Consider the following 18,098-nt stretch of genomic DNA (forward strand, 5'->3'; position numbering starts at 1 on the left):
ATTCATGTATACACATTGAAAATTTCAAAATGAAACACTAACCGTTTTTGTGAATCGTGAGCAAGTCAACAAAGAAGCGTGTGTGAATTATTATTTTGTATTAATTGTTAAAAATTTTGTATAATTTTATAAGTGTTTTTGTAATTTTATAAATGTAAAAGGCACGTATGTATATCTTTAAGAATAAGTATTATATAAAGAATACTATTAAACAGTCTTGCACTAGACTTGAACATTAATTGATTAAAAAAATCAATCGTCGCAGATCATGAAAAATTCAATTTATTAAGCTCAATGGAGAGAATTATATTAGTTAATTATTCATTCAATTGATGTTTAAACATTTTAATTTTATTACATCAACAATAAAATACTAACGTCAGTTAATTACGAATTAATAATTATTAATTTCATTTTTAATTTATAATGAATTATTTGAATTATAATATTAATTATTAACCGCATTAAGTATTACCAAACTATGTTCTAACTAATATTTTTTTAATCATTATAGATGGATAATACATTAGATTCCATTAGACCATCTTGTAATCTAAATGCACAAGATGAATTATCATATTTATTTGGAAGAGACCCAAGTATCTTGGCCTATGGACAAAGACCATGTATTTCAGAAGACACAAAAAAGAATTTAATGTCTGTTTATGAGATTGAAGAATCTAATTCTTTAGAAGAGACAAACTCAGATTCAATGAGGTTTCAGACTATTAAAGTCTACTTACGAATGAAACCGTTCCCCAAAAAGATCAAACTAACACAGAAGCAAGAGGAGGCATATAAAATTCTGAATTCCACTACGCTGCTGACAAAACTCCCTACTGTGGATAATACTAGTAATTCTTTGAAAAGATCTAATAGTAGTGATATTGTACATAGAAAATTTACATTTACTCAAACATTTGGGCCAGAGATTACTCAATTGGAACTGTTTGATCAAGCTGTTAAACAGCACATGGTAGAATTTTTAGCTGGTCAGAATTCAACTATCATGACTTATGGTAAGGCTATAAAATATCTTATAAATATTGTTTACATTTAAAGAAATGAAATCAACATCTTGATTACTTCTATTGTTGATTACTACACAAGTATTATAATTTTTATAGGTACAACAAGTTCAGGGAAATCATTTACTCTTCAAGGGAGTATTACATCTCCTGGTATTATACCCAGGTGCTTAGAATTTGTTTTCTCTAATATTACTTCAAAACCGTCTCCTTCTTACAAGTCAGTGAATCATTGTGATGTTGTTAGTTTGGGTCCTCTCGAACGTGCTCAAGAATTAGAAATGAAAACGAAATTGCTAACGTTTGCTTCGATGGATAAACATCACTATATTAATGCTTACACAGAAATGCAAAAGTTATTACAAGAGGAGTCACCAATCAGACCAAGTCAATGCATTGGCACGCATTACTCAGTTTGGGTGTCTTTTGCAGAAATATATAATGAAATTGTCTACGATCTTTTGTCGAATGAAACTCAGAAAAGAAGAACTCCGCTGAAATTAGTTAATGATGCTCAAGGTACAGCTTTTATCAAAGGACTGAAAACTGTATGTGTCAATTCTGGTTCCGAGGCTTATCAGGTTTTAATGGCTGGACAATATAATCTAAAAGTAGCTGCAACAGCTCTAAATGCAAGAAGTTCTAGGTCTCATTGCATATTTACAATCAAATTATTGAAGTATTATGTTGAGAATGAACCAAATGCTGTTGAAGTTAGCACGTAAGCAATAGTATTTCTTATTAAATATAGTGTTTAGCCATTTCGGTTATATGTAATTGTTCTTATAAATATTACAGATTTACCTTCTGCGATTTGGCTGGTTCGGAACGTTTGAAAAAAACATTGAATATTGGGGACAGATTAAAAGAAGCACAAAATATCAATACAAGTCTGTTGGTATTAGGAAAATGTTTAAAAACGATTCATGACGGGCAACTGTCTAAACAAAAACCAGAACATGTTGGTCCATTTAGGGAGTCAAAACTAACAAGACTGTTTCAGAAAGCCCTTTCTGGTAGAGAACGTATGGTTTTGATAGTGAATATAAATCCTTTACCAAATTTGTATACTGAAACACAAAATGTTTTGAATTTTGCTGCTATTGCAAAGAAAATAGTTTTAGAACAGAAACAAAAAGTACATAAGAAAAAGTCGAGATTTTCACAAATAGTTAGAGAAAGTATAAAAACTGTAACAGATTGGGATACTACAGAGTTAGAAAGTGAAGGTATAACATCTGTTAAAATTGCTTATATGTGTCCTAAACTGATTTATGTTAATTATATTTTTATGTATCTTTGCAGAGGTGCTTAACGCTGGCGATAATCATGCTATACCTGATTATGTTCACGTTGAAGATTACGATGAGTTACTTTGTGAAAATAAAAATCTAAAAGACGAAATAAAATTATTGAAAAGTTCTGCATTAAGTCGCGATCTAGAGATTCGTCAAGAAATGGCGGATACTTATACGGCTATGATGAAAAACCTTGAAACTGAATGGAAGTATGTTACTAGTTTTAACAATTCATCGAGAATAATTTGTCTTGTTAAGTTGTATAATTCATTAGTATAATCATTGTATTTTAAAAATTACACCATCAATTGTGATCCAGGAGTCATATAAACGATGTAGAGGAACGACATGAAGATATTCTTCAATGGTCTGTGAAACAAATTGAAGATTTCTATAAACAAAGATTGGATGAACTTAACTGTGACAAGAGAAAACGTTCGTCTATTCTAGACGACAATGCTGATGACAGAAAAAACATTGAAGAGTTGGAGATTCAAAACTCACAATTAACATCGAAACTTGTGCTACTTAAAAGTAACGTGAAGCAACTTAAAGAATCGAATCAAACTTTGGCAATCGAAAAGAATAAACTATCTTTCGAACTAGACTTAATAAAAAAAGATATGAATAATATGAAGGATTTGTTGAGTGCAGCTCAGAAAGATGTTTGCACTGGTGAGGAAGCAACATTTTACGTAGAAGAATTAAAGTCTCAACTGTTTGCTAAAGAAGATCAAGTGAAGGTGCATGCATCAGTATTTATAATTATTTAATGTCGTTTATGATCGTAAATACATATTCCATTTTATATTCTAATGATGTTATTTCAGAAATTGAAAGTATTTTTAAATGAAGCAAAGGAAGAGTATATTACTATTACCACGGAAATAAGGGAGAAAGAATATACCATTAAGGAGCAGGAAGAAGAATTATTAGAAAAACAGGAGACAATTGATGATTTAGAAGCTGATCTTGTAAATATTAATATTTGCCTCACAAAGGAGTGTAAAGAAAAAGAGGCATTAGATGAAGAATTAGAAAATCAAAATAAGAAATTGCTGGATTACGAGCGCAAAATGCAAAATATGCTCCAGATAATAAATAAATTGGAATGTGAGAAATTAGAACTATTAAATGAAGCGCAAATGTTAAAAAAAGCAGTTTCGATTAAAGATTCCATGCAAGACTCAACATGTAAAAATGATGTATGCCATATTCTAACTTTATATAATATATAAATAATTTTATGAATCAGAACTTACATTGCTAATTGTTACATAATAGGTTTCAGAAACATCTCATGATTCTCCAAAAGATGACGAATATCAAGAGATTATTATCAAAAAAGAAATTTCTATGGATTACAAGGTAGAATCGTTAGATAAGTCTACTGAGCCTGGTAACTATGACCAAAAAACAGGTAGGTATAAGATCTTGATTTATGGTGTTTAACAACAATAGTTATCATACAATTAATTGCCAATTTAATAGGAAATGAAGAGGTTGATCTCCAAATGAGAGAAATGACACTTGCTGTAGAAATAGAGAATTCTACTCTAAAAGAGAAATTAACTCAAAGTAAGACCGAGATACAGAGCCTGAGAGATGAACTAGACTTAGCTAAAGTGAAATTGAAAGTTATATCTGATCAAATAAGCAATTTGCAAATGAATAGCAGAAATACTAAATTTGGAATTGAAGGTTCTGTTGAATGCAAAAGTCAAGTAAATGAAAATGGAATTCAAAGTGATTGCAGTCAACCTATTAGAAAAGAAGATACTCAAACAAGTTTTAGTGGCGAATTTGATGAATGTGAACTTATTTTGAACGAATTATCCAAACTAATGGTAAAATACGATGATACGAAATCACTTCTTATGGAAAAGTGTCAAGTACGTAAATTAATAAAAATATATTCATATCAGTTTTTGGTAGATTTCTAATAGGACCACTATACAATTTAAGGTGTTGGTTGAGTCTAAGCAAGAAGTATCATCTTTGACGCAAAAACTAGAAAGTCTGACAAAAGAAAATATAGCAAATAAGCTTGTTTTAGAAGAATATAAAAACTCGATTGAATTGTTAAAAAAACAGCTGTCTCGAGATGTGGATGATGAATCGCATCTTCAAAAATTATTAGAAGATATCGATCAGTCTAAGGCTACACTAGATATAAAGATTGGTGATTATGAGCAACTTATTAATGAAGTTGAAAAAGAACTTTTACATACTAAGAGTGATTATAATCAGTGTATGAAAGTACGTAGTGTTTCATAATTTTACAATTGGTATCATAAATATTAAAGGTATCAACTTCTTTAACATTTATTCTATAATTGCAGAAATTAAATTCTCTACAAGATGATTTCGATAATCTCATTTCAAAGGTAAGTATAGGTTTAAACATAAAATCGTTTATACATATATATTTAATGATTACGATTACAGTGCAAAGATGAACATGTAGAAAGTATAAGTCGATTGGAGATTGATCTGCATACAGCAATAGTGAAAAGTGATATGGAGACAAAGGTATTTGGATGTAATAGGACAAATTTGTATTGATTTTATTACAAAGTATATTCTAAATTTTTTAATAGCATTTGTTTTGAGAAAACTTTCGTTTTATGAAATTAGGGAAGAGATTATTTTCTTTATCTAAGAATTTGTAATTCTTTAAAACTTTTTGTCGTTAACATAGAATAAATTATCTAAAACATGGTAATTTATTCTGTCACACTATATTCTTCTTTCCAGTGCCTGGATGTACATGCTGCAAAAATCACAGAACTGGAACACAAACTTGATACCATAACGGAACTTCAACAAGAAATTGAAGAATTAAATAAGGTAGAAATATGTCAAGATGAGAAAGAACATTTGCAGAAGTTGTTAGATGAAAGTAATGATAAACTCTTAGAATTTGAGAATCGTTTGGAAAGTGCGAAGAATATAGAACAGGAGAAAGATGCTGAAATAGTATCGCTTCAACAAGGTAAGTCAATATATATATATTTGTTATTAAATAAATCATTATGTCTGTAGTGTAGAAAAACAAAATTTGTCATGATTCCAGAAGTAAAATTTCTAATTCAAAAAACGGATGTTGCTGACAGCGACGGCAAGCTCATGGAAGCAGAAATAAAGAATACAATAAAAGAATTGGCAGAAACAAAGGATAAACTTTCTCAAAATAAAGAACATATTGAAAACTTAGAGTCACGCATTAAAGCATATGAACAGAATGCTAAGATTTTGGAAATTCTTCAACAAAGTGCTCAAGAAAGGCAAACAGAAAATGATAGGTTACGGAACATGAATCAAGAACTAAAAAATAGTTTGAATGAGAAGGAACGGGAGATGGAAGCATTTATGAAAAACAGAGATGAGATGGTCACCAAATATGAGGCACTAGTAAGGAATCAACAAGAGGAATTAGAGAAACAAAAACATGTAGCACTTCCTTACTAAATTGTTTAATGAAGTTGAAGGCTTAGGAACAAATTGTTCATTATGATACTTCTTTTATAGGCAACTGTGCATCATTCTAAAGAAAAAGCCTATTGTGATGACGCTTCAGAGGATGAAGTGATAACAAAAGAACGTAGAACAAGGCGGCCACCGAGAAAATATTCTCCTACATCAGATGTATCCGTCATCGAGCTACCTAGTTCAGAGACCAAGTATAAACTTAAACGTTATTGTATAGATTAGACTATAGATGAGGAGGTTCTGAAAAGGATATTCTTTTATTTATTCTATAAACATGCCTATACTATAGATTTTCATTTTTATTACTACTTGCTCATTTTAATCTTCCATCATCTTGCTGTTCTCTTTCTTAACAGAGTGAATTAAGAGGAGCAAATAATTATAAGGAAATTTTTTCTACATTTTATTATTGAAGATCCATGAGCCCTTTGCATGGTAGTTCAAACAATAAAATTGGGTATTGAAAAATGTTATTACTTAATTTTAGACGGACTGGCAAGCGTACTGTGTTTCCACCTCCTACGGGATCTCTTTCGGAAAGAAGAAAAAATACGCGTAGAAAGAAGTTATACGTGGCAGAAGATGAATCTTTTCATGATATTGAGCCAGTCGAGGTAATTTTGTATGAAATAATTTTAATAATTCTATAGATTATTAATATTTCTTTATTTTTTCAGTGTACAGTAATAGATACACCTACGGAACTGAAAACGCGCAGTTTAAGATCTAGACGAAAAAAAAGTAACTAAAATATATCGAATAAGAATGAGTTATCATAATCGATCACTATGAAAAATGAAGAAAGGGATTAATTATAGCGTCGGTGATTTTATGTAAAAAATACGTTATGATGCAAGATATGCAATCTGTGATATTTATTTTTTATTATCTGTAATTTAATTCATACTGTAAGATGAATAATTAAAACCAGTATTTTTATATCATGAAGTTAGTGTCTATATTAAAATAGTATATTTTTAAAGTATTGCATGGCTTTCTTTGTTTATTTTATTATGTTCTTGAAGATTCGAGGCGTTACGTTGATTCTGTGCTATAAGTTCATCACATTTTTGAAACTTCCTATCCAGTTGGAACTTCAGTTTCATGGTCTCAATTGAAAAGTTGATGTAAAAAGTAGTATAGCATCAAAAATTATCATACAATTAATACATTATACAATTATTCAAGAAATCACATTAATAATAGCCAGTAGGAAAGAAAATTTATAAAATAAAGTAAGCGGTGTTACATTTTATATACTTGCATGGTTTTACAAGTGGTATACATGTTACATCTCCTATCACTTCAGAGTCAGTACGCCAGTAGGCTGCTGGTTCAGCAGCTCTGGCAGATGTAAATAACCATCTTATGTCTGTACAATGTAAATAATAATTTGGCCTGCTGGACTGCTTCGCCTTTAACAATGGATGCCGATAACTAACATTTCCTATTTTATTCGACAATTTCTAATATTGATTAAGAAGGAAAGTTCGGGAATCCAGAAATTCAAAAAATATCAAGCTCCGTATACAAGTAAAGTAAGTCGTGCATAACATATAACTATTTTTCGTTCGTGCCATAATTCAATTTTAAGCGGTGATTTCGCTCCTTAACCGTTTGGCTGCTGACGTATCTTTTCGGACATATGCCAAAACTACGGCACAAATTCATCAACAGAGGCATGTTCGGTGCAGTCTCCATTTAGTTCATCATCGCTGCTCTCGCTAATAGCCCGTAATCTCTTTTTAGGAATAATAATATCACTTCCGCTATCACTTTCGTTGTCACAAATTTGATCTTCATCACCAGTCCACGATTCCGAGTCAGTTTCACTCCAAATATTAGACATTGTTTTCACCGTTATTTAACAGAAAAAAAGAAAGTAGATTTGAAATATGTAATATTATTACAAAAATTAAAAATCATATGCTCCACAAACGCAACGCGCTTCACTGAACGCATAAATTCTAGTGATTTAGAGCAGCGTTATTACGCTCTCCGCAGTCTTGGCATAAAAAAAAGCAGGAGCGCTCTTCGCATTTTTGGTACAACATAAGAAGAGCGCGATAGCGCTCCTCAGCAGTCAAACGGTTAAGGAGAATGTAAAATTATCTTTTTCGCTGAATATCTCAAGAACGGTTTAAGATACACATGTAAGATTTGTAATGGCAGCACATACAGACATGTGTACGTGCATGCTTAATGTAATATCTTATCGGACTGTTTGTCTTTTAAAATACGATATATTAGGATATGCTTGAATACATATTTTGAAATAATTTTTAAGAGACAGATATAAATTTGACACACCCAGATTCCAAAACGTTTTTATATATGTTTGGTTTAAAAGCGGATATTTAGGAGTGCATTCTGGGGTCTTTGAAAATCCTGTGGATTTTTGTTATTTTAAAAACCAGAAAAGTGTGCCCAACTTTAATGTTTGTGGGACGCTCGCTTTTATAAGATGTTCGTGATGTGGCGAGTATTTCTGTTTTGGACATTTTTACAATCAGTATCATTACTGTACTATTTTTAATTTGTCAAATGATTGAGATACAATCAACAAAGACATGTTTTAAGAGAAACGTGTTTCTGTTGAAAAAATTCTGCTGAACAGGAAAAATACAATAAATACAATAATTTTAATAGTATGGAATAAAATGAAATGGCAAAATGTTGAGTTTGTTCACACTGCCCTCAAATATTAGTTGTTTTCACAATAATCATGCGAATTCTAATGTATCGGGTGTTTACAAAAAGAATGTCTATATTTGCTGCCATTACGAAGCGTACACCATAAATGATAATATAAGTTGTCTGTGATGAAACCATTCTAATAATAAAAATACTACAGCAGACTTTAAATTCGATTTAAATTATTATTTATTATTATTATTAATTAATTATTATTAATTCCTCGATTTAAATACGATTTAAATATGTAAAAAGTAAAGTATTTTATGAGAATGGATAGAGGGGGTATAGAAAATCACTTCAATTTAAATTTTAAAAAATCAGAAAATAAAATTTGAGGAGTTGTGGAGAGTTTAACTCAAAAAGTATAGATTTTTTGAAAAATATTTTTACACATTCGCATCGTTCTTGAGATATTCGACGAGAAAGATAATTTTTCATTCTCTTCAAGGGATGAAATCATCCCTTAAAAATGAATTGTGGCACGAACGAAAAATGTATATATGTGTTATAGATGACTTTCTTTACTTGAACACGGAGGTTTCATATTTTATTGAATTTCTAGGTTTTCAAACTTCCCTTGTCAGTTTTCTCGAAAACGAAGTCTTAAATAAAAAAAATGTTTCTTTCTTCGTTTCATTTTATAGAATCACAACCCGCCCGGTTGTACCGCGACTTTGGGTATGGTGACCGTGACATATAATTTTTATATGTCGTTTTTAACATTGTTTTTGTTGAAAAAAGAAACTTTAGTCTCGGACACAAAGATTAATCTATAGTTTACTTAGGACTGAGATTCGAAAATATCAATAAAATGGCGTTTCCGCCAGTTCCGTCAGCGGGCTCCGACGGTGATGTAAACTGTATATCAAAGTTACCGCGATGTACCATCGCCGGTGTCGTTAGAACACATCGTGCTCTGACTGTCAGTGATCCCAATACCGCGTATACAATGTAAGACGCGATGAATGACCGTCTTTGATTGGTGGAGAAGACCACACCAAAAAGGGTATATAAGCAGGCGATTTTCAGTTGCCGGTCTCTCAGTTGAATTTGGTCGCTCAGTCATTTCGTATATATGTATACCTTCTCTCAAATAACAGTAAAAATAAAACTTTTAAGAAAAAGAATTAATATCATATTCATTTGAGAAATAATCCAAGCCATAATCCCAATATTTTTTAACAAGTCTCCATCGATACAAAAATGTAGAATCCCGCTATGGTGATCGTAACATATAATTTTGCGACACCCTGTACAAGGTGTCGATTCTTTCGGAGGTCAAATAAACAGTTCTTAGTTTTCAATGATTCTATGTCGAATCTGTTGAGATTATGCGCTTTAAATTACTGAATATGTCTAACACGTATCAATGAATGTACTTCAATACACAGGGAGGGGCTCATAAACGTCTCCACTAATTAATTATCGATAAACATAAATACTCGGAATAACTTAAATAACTTAAAATCAATTTCTTTTTAAATTATACGGTTACTTAAAGTTTTTTAATGACACATTCCTCATAAAAAAAGTACTAAGTTACTCTTATAACTATAGAGTGGTTATTAATCACGCACGATTTATTTGATTAGAAACTTAACATAAGAGTTAAGTTCTGAATTGATCTAATGCATGAACCATTAGGATATTTTAGTTGTCCACTTTTTAAAAGTACTAATCCATTACGTAATGACTGCAGTACTTCTTTTAAATTTTGCTATTACTTGGAATGACAATTGCAACCACATCGTGGAGATATGTAGAAGTAGAAGTCTCGGGTTTGACGTGCGCTCGAATCACAGAGGCGCACCACATAGGGACGAACGTGGAAGTGTTTCTTGTTAAATAGGCCGAGGGAGCCCCACACAATCTCAGCCACACTCCCGCGGAAGCTGAGATATCCGTAATGAGTGATTACCTCCACGTAAAAAAAGACAATTTTAACTACTCAAGCACTCGCTCAACAGTTTCCTGTCCTGGAATGGCCAGGCGAATCATTTTCTGCGAATTCCACCGAGTCGGTTCAGTTGCCTCCAGAGCCTCGGCGAACCCTATTGCCTTTCCGAAGAACGCGAATTTCATAACGACATGCAGTGTTCGGCCCCTCTGAATTCGCGAGGACTCTTGCAACATCTCTAATGTATATTAGAAAAGCCACGGAGTGCCAGCCACACCGAAACTAAGTAGAGGGGGCCGCAGCACTTGGCTCGTGATCGCTGTTCTTCATCCCTACAGCTGAACGAAGGATTTCAAATGAAGGTGTTGAGGACTCATCAGATGGATGACGGAGATCCTCTGAATATTGCACTTGATGCCGACTACCTCGAAGGACCACCCACTGTAGTGGGACTCTATTTGTAACGCGCAACCTAACCGTTACGCGTATCTCTCTATGTGTTCTGTTCTGTTCTGTTTGAAAGTCTGTCTTGTCTGTACTTTCTGTATGTCTGTCTGTCTTTACTCTAAGAATGTTCTGTTCTTCTGAGAATGTTCTGTTTGTCTGTACTCTAAGAATGTTCTGTTTGTCTGTACTCTAAGAATGTTCTGTTTGTCTGTACTCTAAGAATGTTCTGGTCTTTAGAGGACCGGAGTCATGTCTAATATCACCTCGGTCCTCCCTACTTCTCTTAACCTAGGGTGGGCGGCAAGGAATTACGGTCCAATCACTGCAATCCCAAATCCAGCGAGACTGCCCCAAAACGGTGGGCCGGGAGTTAGGAGGGAGAGTGACAAAATAACTCCTGCGAGACATCCCGCGCTGATGGGCCTACGTGCCCGAACAATGCCAGACCCAACCGTCATTGACTGGACCGTAATCAAGGACCAGGAGACGTTATGACGGTGCCACATGTGCCCGGGAACGGCCCGGGGCAGACCCATACCGTCCGGGTACCCAAGCACATGGCCCCTGCCATAAATCCTGGCCACTTGGCCCTAACAGAAGGTAATTATCTGGAAGATGATGAGTCAAACTCGAGTGATTATAATCTCCCTGATTTTTCTCACCCTCCTCTACCAAATTTATCCACTCAATATCACAATGATCTACCTTCTCCGCTCGAATTTATTCGTGAATTTTAAGTTTTTTCAATTTCACTCAATTAAATAATAACCATAATGTACTTCTGGACCTTGTTTTCTCCTCCATCCATAATATTCCTATTCTTCGCTCACCAGATCTGCTTCCGGAAAACTATTATCATCTATCCATATGTTTTCGCTTTCCTTTCACTGTCTACATTTCGTATTGCCATAAAAACTGTTTACCGTAAATATTTTAAATCTGCCAACTATATTAGCATAAATAATTATCTATTTTTAAATTGTGTCAATATGTTGCATTATCAGTATCTCAAATGAAGTAGCTTTTTTAAAATTGAGCCAAATGTCTTGAACTTTTTTTAGATAATAGAGGGTCTAGTCTACTAGTCAATGACTATATGTAATACTTTTTTGAAATTGTGCTATTACTTAGAATGACAAAAAAAATAAAAAACTCGTAACGAACCTCGGCAAGACGTGGTCGTTCCCATGGATGTGAATGACGCCGAGAACCGAGCTGGATTCTCGCATGACTACTCTTATAACATTACAAGTGTGTTTAGGCGCGTGGCATGTTACTGGTGTTGGAAGAAAGGCAGGAGGAAGCATGGGACTCAGTGACTGGAGACTGAAACAATGGTAATAATAGACAAAAGCTTTTCTTGCAAATTTCATGACCAGACCTAGCCAGTTGATGTCCAAGGTAAAGTACACATGCCATGACTGCCAAGAAAAGTTTGAAGAAAGGCGGTATGTAGTTGATTCGGCACCGAAAGAGGTACATATTGCCCCGCGAATCCAAATTCTCAGCACGGGGGGGGGGGGGGGGGGGATTATACGTTCGACTGCATTACTTGCGGTCGAATATTAAAAAGACTAAGAACATTAACACTCATCCTTGATGTATTACGAGTTAAAAAGGGTATAATAACGAGAATTATAAAAGTATAAAATAAATTACAAATTGTATAAAACACTATTTAGACTTCTGAATTATATATAGTAATAAATTATAACGCTCAACCCATTCTGGAAAAGTGGCACCATCTACGACAGTCTCAACAATATTCATTACTTCTTCAACTGTATGATGTACCCTACAAATATAATACAAAGTAGAATAAATTGTACAATGTAATAAAATATACAAAAAAATAGTATTGTAAGTAATTGCATTCTTAAAAAATATTCTCATTGAATTACGTACCAATCGTTTAGTATTCTATTAAATTCGTTAATTTCATCTTTTGTCTTTATATTTATAGTTTTCGATAAATTTAACAATTCAAGTATATTACAATCATATCCTTCGTGTTTCAATGCAGACAGTTGCAAAGTATCTAAATTCTCTTCAATTTCAAAAGAATTAAATCGTTTGTGAAACAACATTAAAGTGAAATTTCTGTAATATTCTAGTAAAGAGTATGTTGGTGAGTGAATCATTGGAAAATAGTGAACGATATGTGTAGCTTGATTATTAGGAACCAAGAGAGACACTTCTGTGATACACATACTTTTATGTCTGAAAATGGTGAATAATACACAAATCAAATTTAATAGTTTCACATCGTATGTAAATATTTATAAGATATAATAATGAAATATTAATAAACGAACCTGTAAATTCCAACATCGTTTTTTAATTTAATCTTCCTCAAAGCATTACAATCCAAGATGTCATGAAACATACTCAATTCAGTCCTTAAACTGTTTTTCAAGCATGAGTAGTCACTAAAATTGTTTCTCAGTGTTAATATTTTTTGCAATACTGAACTCATCTCATTCCTTATTTTCATAATATGCTCCGGCAAAGATTTCAAATGATTTAATGATTGTTGTATACATTCTGCATATGTCATCTACAATCGGTTTTTAATTAATGTATGATGTAACTAGTAACACAAGGATTTTAAAAAGATAACATACTATTTTCTTATCGATGTCTTCTATTTCTGAAATCAATTCAGCTAATTCAAATGCTAATGTACTGTTCTCATTTAAGTGTTCTCGAATTTTTATAACTTCATCACCTAAACGTTTTTGTTCAATTTCTAGCTTGCAAACTTCCAATGCTAATGCAAGCCATGTAATAATATCTGGTGAATTGTTTGAACCTGCCTAAAGTAACAGTTTATTTATATTTAAAATTATGCATAATAAAAACAGTACAGTAAGTACGGATACTATTACCGACGTTTTTATTTAAGTTATATCATTCTCAGACTAACATAACTATTATTAGGCCATTAAGTATGAAATGTCCGATTACCTAAAGCATCAAGTTTGATAACCGACGTTTCCGATGTTTTACTTCGACCGTCCTTTGTTTTTTTGCAGTGGGAAGGGATACGCCATCTGGCTTTCAGTCGCACTCTTTTGTTTTTAATTGTCTATCGTATTGTCGTCTGAGGATTAAATATTGTAATCCATGGATAAGTAAAAAATTCGGGTTATTTTCGAATATGAGTTCCGTCGTGGAATTAATGCAGCGCAGACAAGTCGAAATGTTAACGAGGTGTTCGGCAAGGATGTGGCTAATGAACGTACAGTACGTCGATGGTTTGAAAAATTCCGATTTGGAGATTTTGATATCCAGAATGAACCACGCAGGTAACCTGAGAGCAAGGCCAGAGATATAATAAACCAAACTTTCAATCTCAAAATCGGACATTTCATACTTAATGACCTAATAATTTAACTATTAGTTGCTGATAGTATCACAATAGAAAATTAACAGTGAGTCTAAGAAGTTTTATACTCGTTTCGCGGATAATCCTTACACACATACCTCAATTTTCTCTGTAAGTTCAAGAATACTTTGCTGATGATTATCTGCTTGTGCATTACACCATAATCGCTTTGTAACCATAGAAATCTGTTGGCCATATATTTTGGCAATACCAATATTTAAATTTTGTATACCCATGTCCAAAGGTTTGGAAGTTACCATCTTCATTAACATATCTACACTTTGTGTCAAATTCTTATTCAAGTGACACCATAATGTAGGAACTTCAATATTAAGATTGTTTGATATCGTATCACATATCTAAAAAATTTATTGTAAATTTTAACTGTTCTTTATTCAAATTATATTTTATTTGTATGCATACTTGTTTTTTATTTGCTCCATCCCAGAAAGTCGACACTAAATTTAACATTTCCGTTAGTAATTTAGGATCTAACTCTTTACAAGTACTTGGCATTAAATATTCACAAACTAATTTCATCTTCTTGCAGTCCTCAATTTGTGTAACAGTTTGATCATATTTCATCTTAATTAAGTTTTTTCTTATTTTTATTTTAGAACGCTCAGACTTAATTTCTCTTAACTTTTGTACTGAAATAATCATACATAATATACTTAGATTTTCATACATATCTTTGTAGATTTAAACATACCTTTCTGTCTGACCATAAAATCTAATTGCTCGTATTCCTCTTCTAGTTTAGATATTTGGTTTTTTATATCACTTCTTGCAGATTTTAGCTGTATCAGGTTTTGCATGCATTGAACTACTTTATTTGGCTGTCCTGTTTTTAACTGATGTAATAATACATTTTTTCTTATAGTTTTTACCTCATCGACAGTAAATATAAGATCAGCTAAATCATCCCATAGAAATGAAACAGTACCTGTATATAATCTGTAAATATAATGCATTATTCACAACTATGATATTAGGATCAAACTATTGTATGTATTTACATTAGCAATGCTCAATTTTCTTAAAATCTATTTGTAAACAACACTAAAAATCTATACAAACATTTTTTTTACAGAATCATTGCAAATTGTTGGTGGACATCTCAATTTGTGAGCCCATGCAAATGGATCAGTAGATTTTTCCATATTTCTAAACACATAAAAAATATACGTATTCGTAGATAAACATAATTAAGTAACTGATTTTAAATGTACATATGTAAATAGGAATGAAATAAAATTTGATGGTCACCTTTATGTAAACACAGTAACTAAGAAAAATCACAACACAAAACCTATTTTCCGAGTAAATCGTGAAAACATTAAAGGTTATTTTTGTATATGTAATTTGACAATTCTTCTTAATTAAGTTTAAACTGTCAGAAATTCAAACAAGTTGATAGATACAACGTATGTGGGCGCTTAAATCTTGACCATAGAATATCATAATATAGTTGACGGTGTTACTGTGCGATGTCGACCTAAACGAGATCGTCGCCATCTTATTAATTCCTATGATCACGGCACCGCGCTTATTTGAATTCGGAATAATAGAATTCCGTGGCTTTCGGAAAATTTTGTTTTTTTTCGACAGCTCACAGTGGGCGAGCATATAATAATGTTGGACGTTGGGGTAAAAGATGAAAGTTCAAATTTTACGTATGTACACGAACTTGATGTGCCTCGATCCGAAAGTGGCGATTACCGGGTGAACATTGTAGTTCTGAATTACGATCGCGACACGACGCAGAACTGCAGATGGTTTTACAATGTTCATCTGGTAGGTACCCTACGCATGCGTCATCGAGTGTAGTTAATATGCATGCTTACATTGGTCAGGAGGCGAAGCCCTTGACATTGCCGTGTTTCATGCACTTAATTCCGAGTCCTGCTCTAGACAGAAAACGAGATTAGATGGCGCGGGTGATCGATTCCCTTTACCCTTCGTGTTGTTTACTTAGTCAATAACGATCGGCAATCTGGAAAAGGAAAAGAGGTTAGGTGGATCGGTTGCTCGATTCCCCTGGAGCTCCGCGTTTAGTTTGTTGGTAGAGGTTATTCTTTTCAGCTCCTAATAGTACAAAATAATTATTGTCGCGGAGTGTAGATTTTTATTTCTTCACATTCTTCATTTAAAATATAACACTTCAATTGAAATTTATACAAACACAAAGTAAGCTTACAAAAATTACTTTAAAATTAACTTAAACGTTACAAAAAATAAAATTGCTTATACAGGGTATTCGAAAAATCATGATACAATCGGCAATTCCTCACATAAGAGGAATTTCATGTCCAAAACATGAAATCAAAATTTTTTGTACAGGACTTAATTTTCAGGAAATCGAGTTTGAAAATTCATTAATTACGCGTGCACTTAGAGACAGACTGCTTCGTTTACTCAACTTGACAAACCACACTGTTGCTTCCATTTGTAAACAATATCAGTTACAATATGGTATAATTTTCATGAAATTAGTAAGTGTAAGTAATTAGTAAATGTAAGTATGTTATATCCTACTCCACTCCTTTAGTTTTAATTATTTTCTAATTTATCTCAGTTTTATGTCAGGAATCACACTCTTGCCGTTTGTATCACGATTTTTCGAACATCCTATATATTGAATAATCGCATAGTATTCGTACTGACTTTTGTAAATATAATTATGTAATAGATAACAATATACTATATATTTTTTAAACATATATCTCTCGGTTCTGTTGCCCGTTTGGCAAAATTATGAAGTTGGATGAATATATCGTTCGAGATCAAGTTTTAAATAACTTATTAAAGCTGCTTCAATATTAAAAAAAATATGGATTGTTAATTATCTCATAATTATGTTTAATCTAGAATAGGCTACGAAGAAATGAAATGTATTAAATGACGATGTGAATTGATTTACAATGCGAGATAAATAAAAATGGAAAATGATTGAAATCAAACATTTTTTAGTACATTTTTTATAATATTATAATTAATAAAAATGCATTTCTGTAGCATTGTATGTATTTCGAAAGTAATATTTCCATCGTTCAAATTTGTACACCATATACATTTGTCGACACTAACTATTATTAAACAATCGTCGTAGAAATGACGTACATTCCCCTTAAAAAGTATTAGGACACTCAGAAAATCAAATGAATTTAAGAAACCGATAGGAAATTGTTATAATTCCTTTCATATGTTTCAGAGTTAATTGTATTAAACTGTGACAAGTACATATATATATGACCCTTTTTACATTATAAAATAAAAATAACGATCGACCATATATATTCACTGCATTTTTTAATTACTTCTTGGACTAACTTCGGTGTACATATTATAAGTTTGCCTATTATTTCTCGTTCTACTTGATTGCATACATGTGTAATATGTTCCACATATTGCGAAAACATATCGTATGAAATGAACTCGACGTTTTCACTGAACAAAATACAATAAATGGGTAAACTAAATTACACAAGCGACAAAAGCTTCTAACTTAATGCGTACAATTGACAATACGATGCCATACAACTTAATAATAAACATAAAATATTACTTAAACTGAATAAGAAATTACAATTCATACTAAGGTAGATGTTTCAGTGTTAGAAAAAAAATGTATAGAAAAAGTCAAGTGGTATATATAAATTGACGACCTATTTCTTTTTATTATGTTTACCTATTAACATGTAAGATTCAGACAGAGGTGTTACATGCATCTCGTCATGTCATCATTACGTCACCATTACGATACATATTATATTGTATTGTATATTATTATTATTATTATTGTTGAAAAAAAGGAAATTTTAGCCTCGAACAAAAATTAATCTATAGTT

General features: G+C 32.3%; 2 protein-coding genes and 2 long non-coding RNA genes across 7 annotated transcripts; 3 read left to right on the forward strand and 1 right to left on the reverse strand.

Moving 5' to 3' along the window:
* The first annotated feature begins 22 nt into the window (after window positions 1-22).
* Window positions 23-6,803, forward strand: LOC117229487 (uncharacterized). Of its 3 annotated transcripts, none has more exons than XM_033485994.2 (17): window positions 23-161; window positions 515-1,019; window positions 1,128-1,749; window positions 1,827-2,257; window positions 2,334-2,535; window positions 2,646-3,069; window positions 3,157-3,531; window positions 3,611-3,746; window positions 3,818-4,218; window positions 4,292-4,585; window positions 4,669-4,713; window positions 4,775-4,858; window positions 5,084-5,321; window positions 5,403-5,779; window positions 5,858-6,009; window positions 6,306-6,432; window positions 6,496-6,803. In XM_033485994.2, the coding sequence occupies exons 2-17, from the start codon at window positions 515-517 to the stop codon at window positions 6,565-6,567; spliced, it is 4,485 nt and encodes a 1,494-aa protein (XP_033341885.2). In that variant the 5' UTR covers window positions 23-161; the 3' UTR covers window positions 6,568-6,803. The 3 variants fall into 3 exon arrangements, with proteins under 3 accessions (XP_033341885.2, XP_033341894.2, XP_076378033.1); XM_033486003.2 differs by having other exon boundaries at window positions 5,403-5,740; XM_076521918.1 differs by having other exon boundaries at window positions 1,827-2,044.
* Window positions 6,804-9,817: 3,014 nt separating this feature from the next.
* Window positions 9,818-11,895, forward strand: LOC143259486 (uncharacterized). Its single transcript, XR_013033427.1, has 2 exons — window positions 9,818-10,774; window positions 11,460-11,895. It is a non-coding gene; the product is annotated as an uncharacterized LOC143259486 (long non-coding RNA).
* A 547-nt stretch (window positions 11,896-12,442) lies between these two features.
* On the reverse strand, window positions 12,443-16,004 carry LOC117229509 (uncharacterized). The gene is made up of 9 exons (XM_076521921.1): window positions 15,517-16,004; window positions 15,328-15,414; window positions 14,960-15,204; window positions 14,671-14,897; window positions 14,346-14,606; window positions 13,484-13,675; window positions 13,175-13,416; window positions 12,765-13,079; window positions 12,443-12,654 (listed from the first exon to the last, which is right to left on the reverse strand). Exons 2-9 carry the CDS (start codon window positions 15,408-15,410, stop codon window positions 12,534-12,536), a joined length of 1,686 nt encoding a protein of 561 aa, XP_076378036.1. The 5' UTR covers window positions 15,411-15,414; window positions 15,517-16,004; the 3' UTR covers window positions 12,443-12,533.
* On the forward strand, window positions 13,834-15,521 carry LOC117229514 (uncharacterized). Of its 2 annotated transcripts, none has more exons than XR_013033426.1 (3): window positions 13,834-14,293; window positions 15,131-15,254; window positions 15,341-15,521. It is a non-coding gene; the product is annotated as an uncharacterized LOC117229514 (long non-coding RNA). The 2 variants fall into 2 exon arrangements; XR_013033425.1 differs by having other exon boundaries at window positions 13,841-14,167.
* Window positions 16,005-18,098: the final 2,094 nt, after the last annotated feature.

This window comes from Megalopta genalis, chromosome 5 (assembly GCF_051020955.1).
Source record: "Megalopta genalis isolate 19385.01 chromosome 5, iyMegGena1_principal, whole genome shotgun sequence".
Classification (NCBI taxonomy): domain Eukaryota; kingdom Metazoa; phylum Arthropoda; class Insecta; order Hymenoptera; family Halictidae; genus Megalopta; species Megalopta genalis.

Bases quoted from the DNA above. Each gene is read 5' to 3' on its own strand.
- LOC117229487 (XM_033485994.2), top strand. From the start codon at position 515: ATGGATAATACATTAGATTCCATTAGACCATCTTGTAATCTAAATGCA. The intron at 4,586-4,668 runs GTACGTAGTGTT...CTATAATTGCAG, and splicing joins ATTATAATCAGTGTATGAAA to AAATTAAATTCTCTACAAGA. The intron at 6,433-6,495 runs GTAATTTTGTAT...TTATTTTTTCAG, and splicing joins ATGATATTGAGCCAGTCGAG to TGTACAGTAATAGATACACC.
- LOC117229509 (XM_076521921.1), bottom strand. From the start codon at position 15,410: ATGGAAAAATCTACTGATCCATTTGCATGGGCTCACAAATTGAGATGT. The intron at 13,676-14,345 runs GTATGTGTGTAA...CTGTTACTTTAG, and splicing joins AACTTACAGAGAAAATTGAG to GCAGGTTCAAACAATTCACC. The intron at 13,417-13,483 runs GTATGTTATCTT...AACCGATTGTAG, and splicing joins AAGACATCGATAAGAAAATA to ATGACATATGCAGAATGTAT.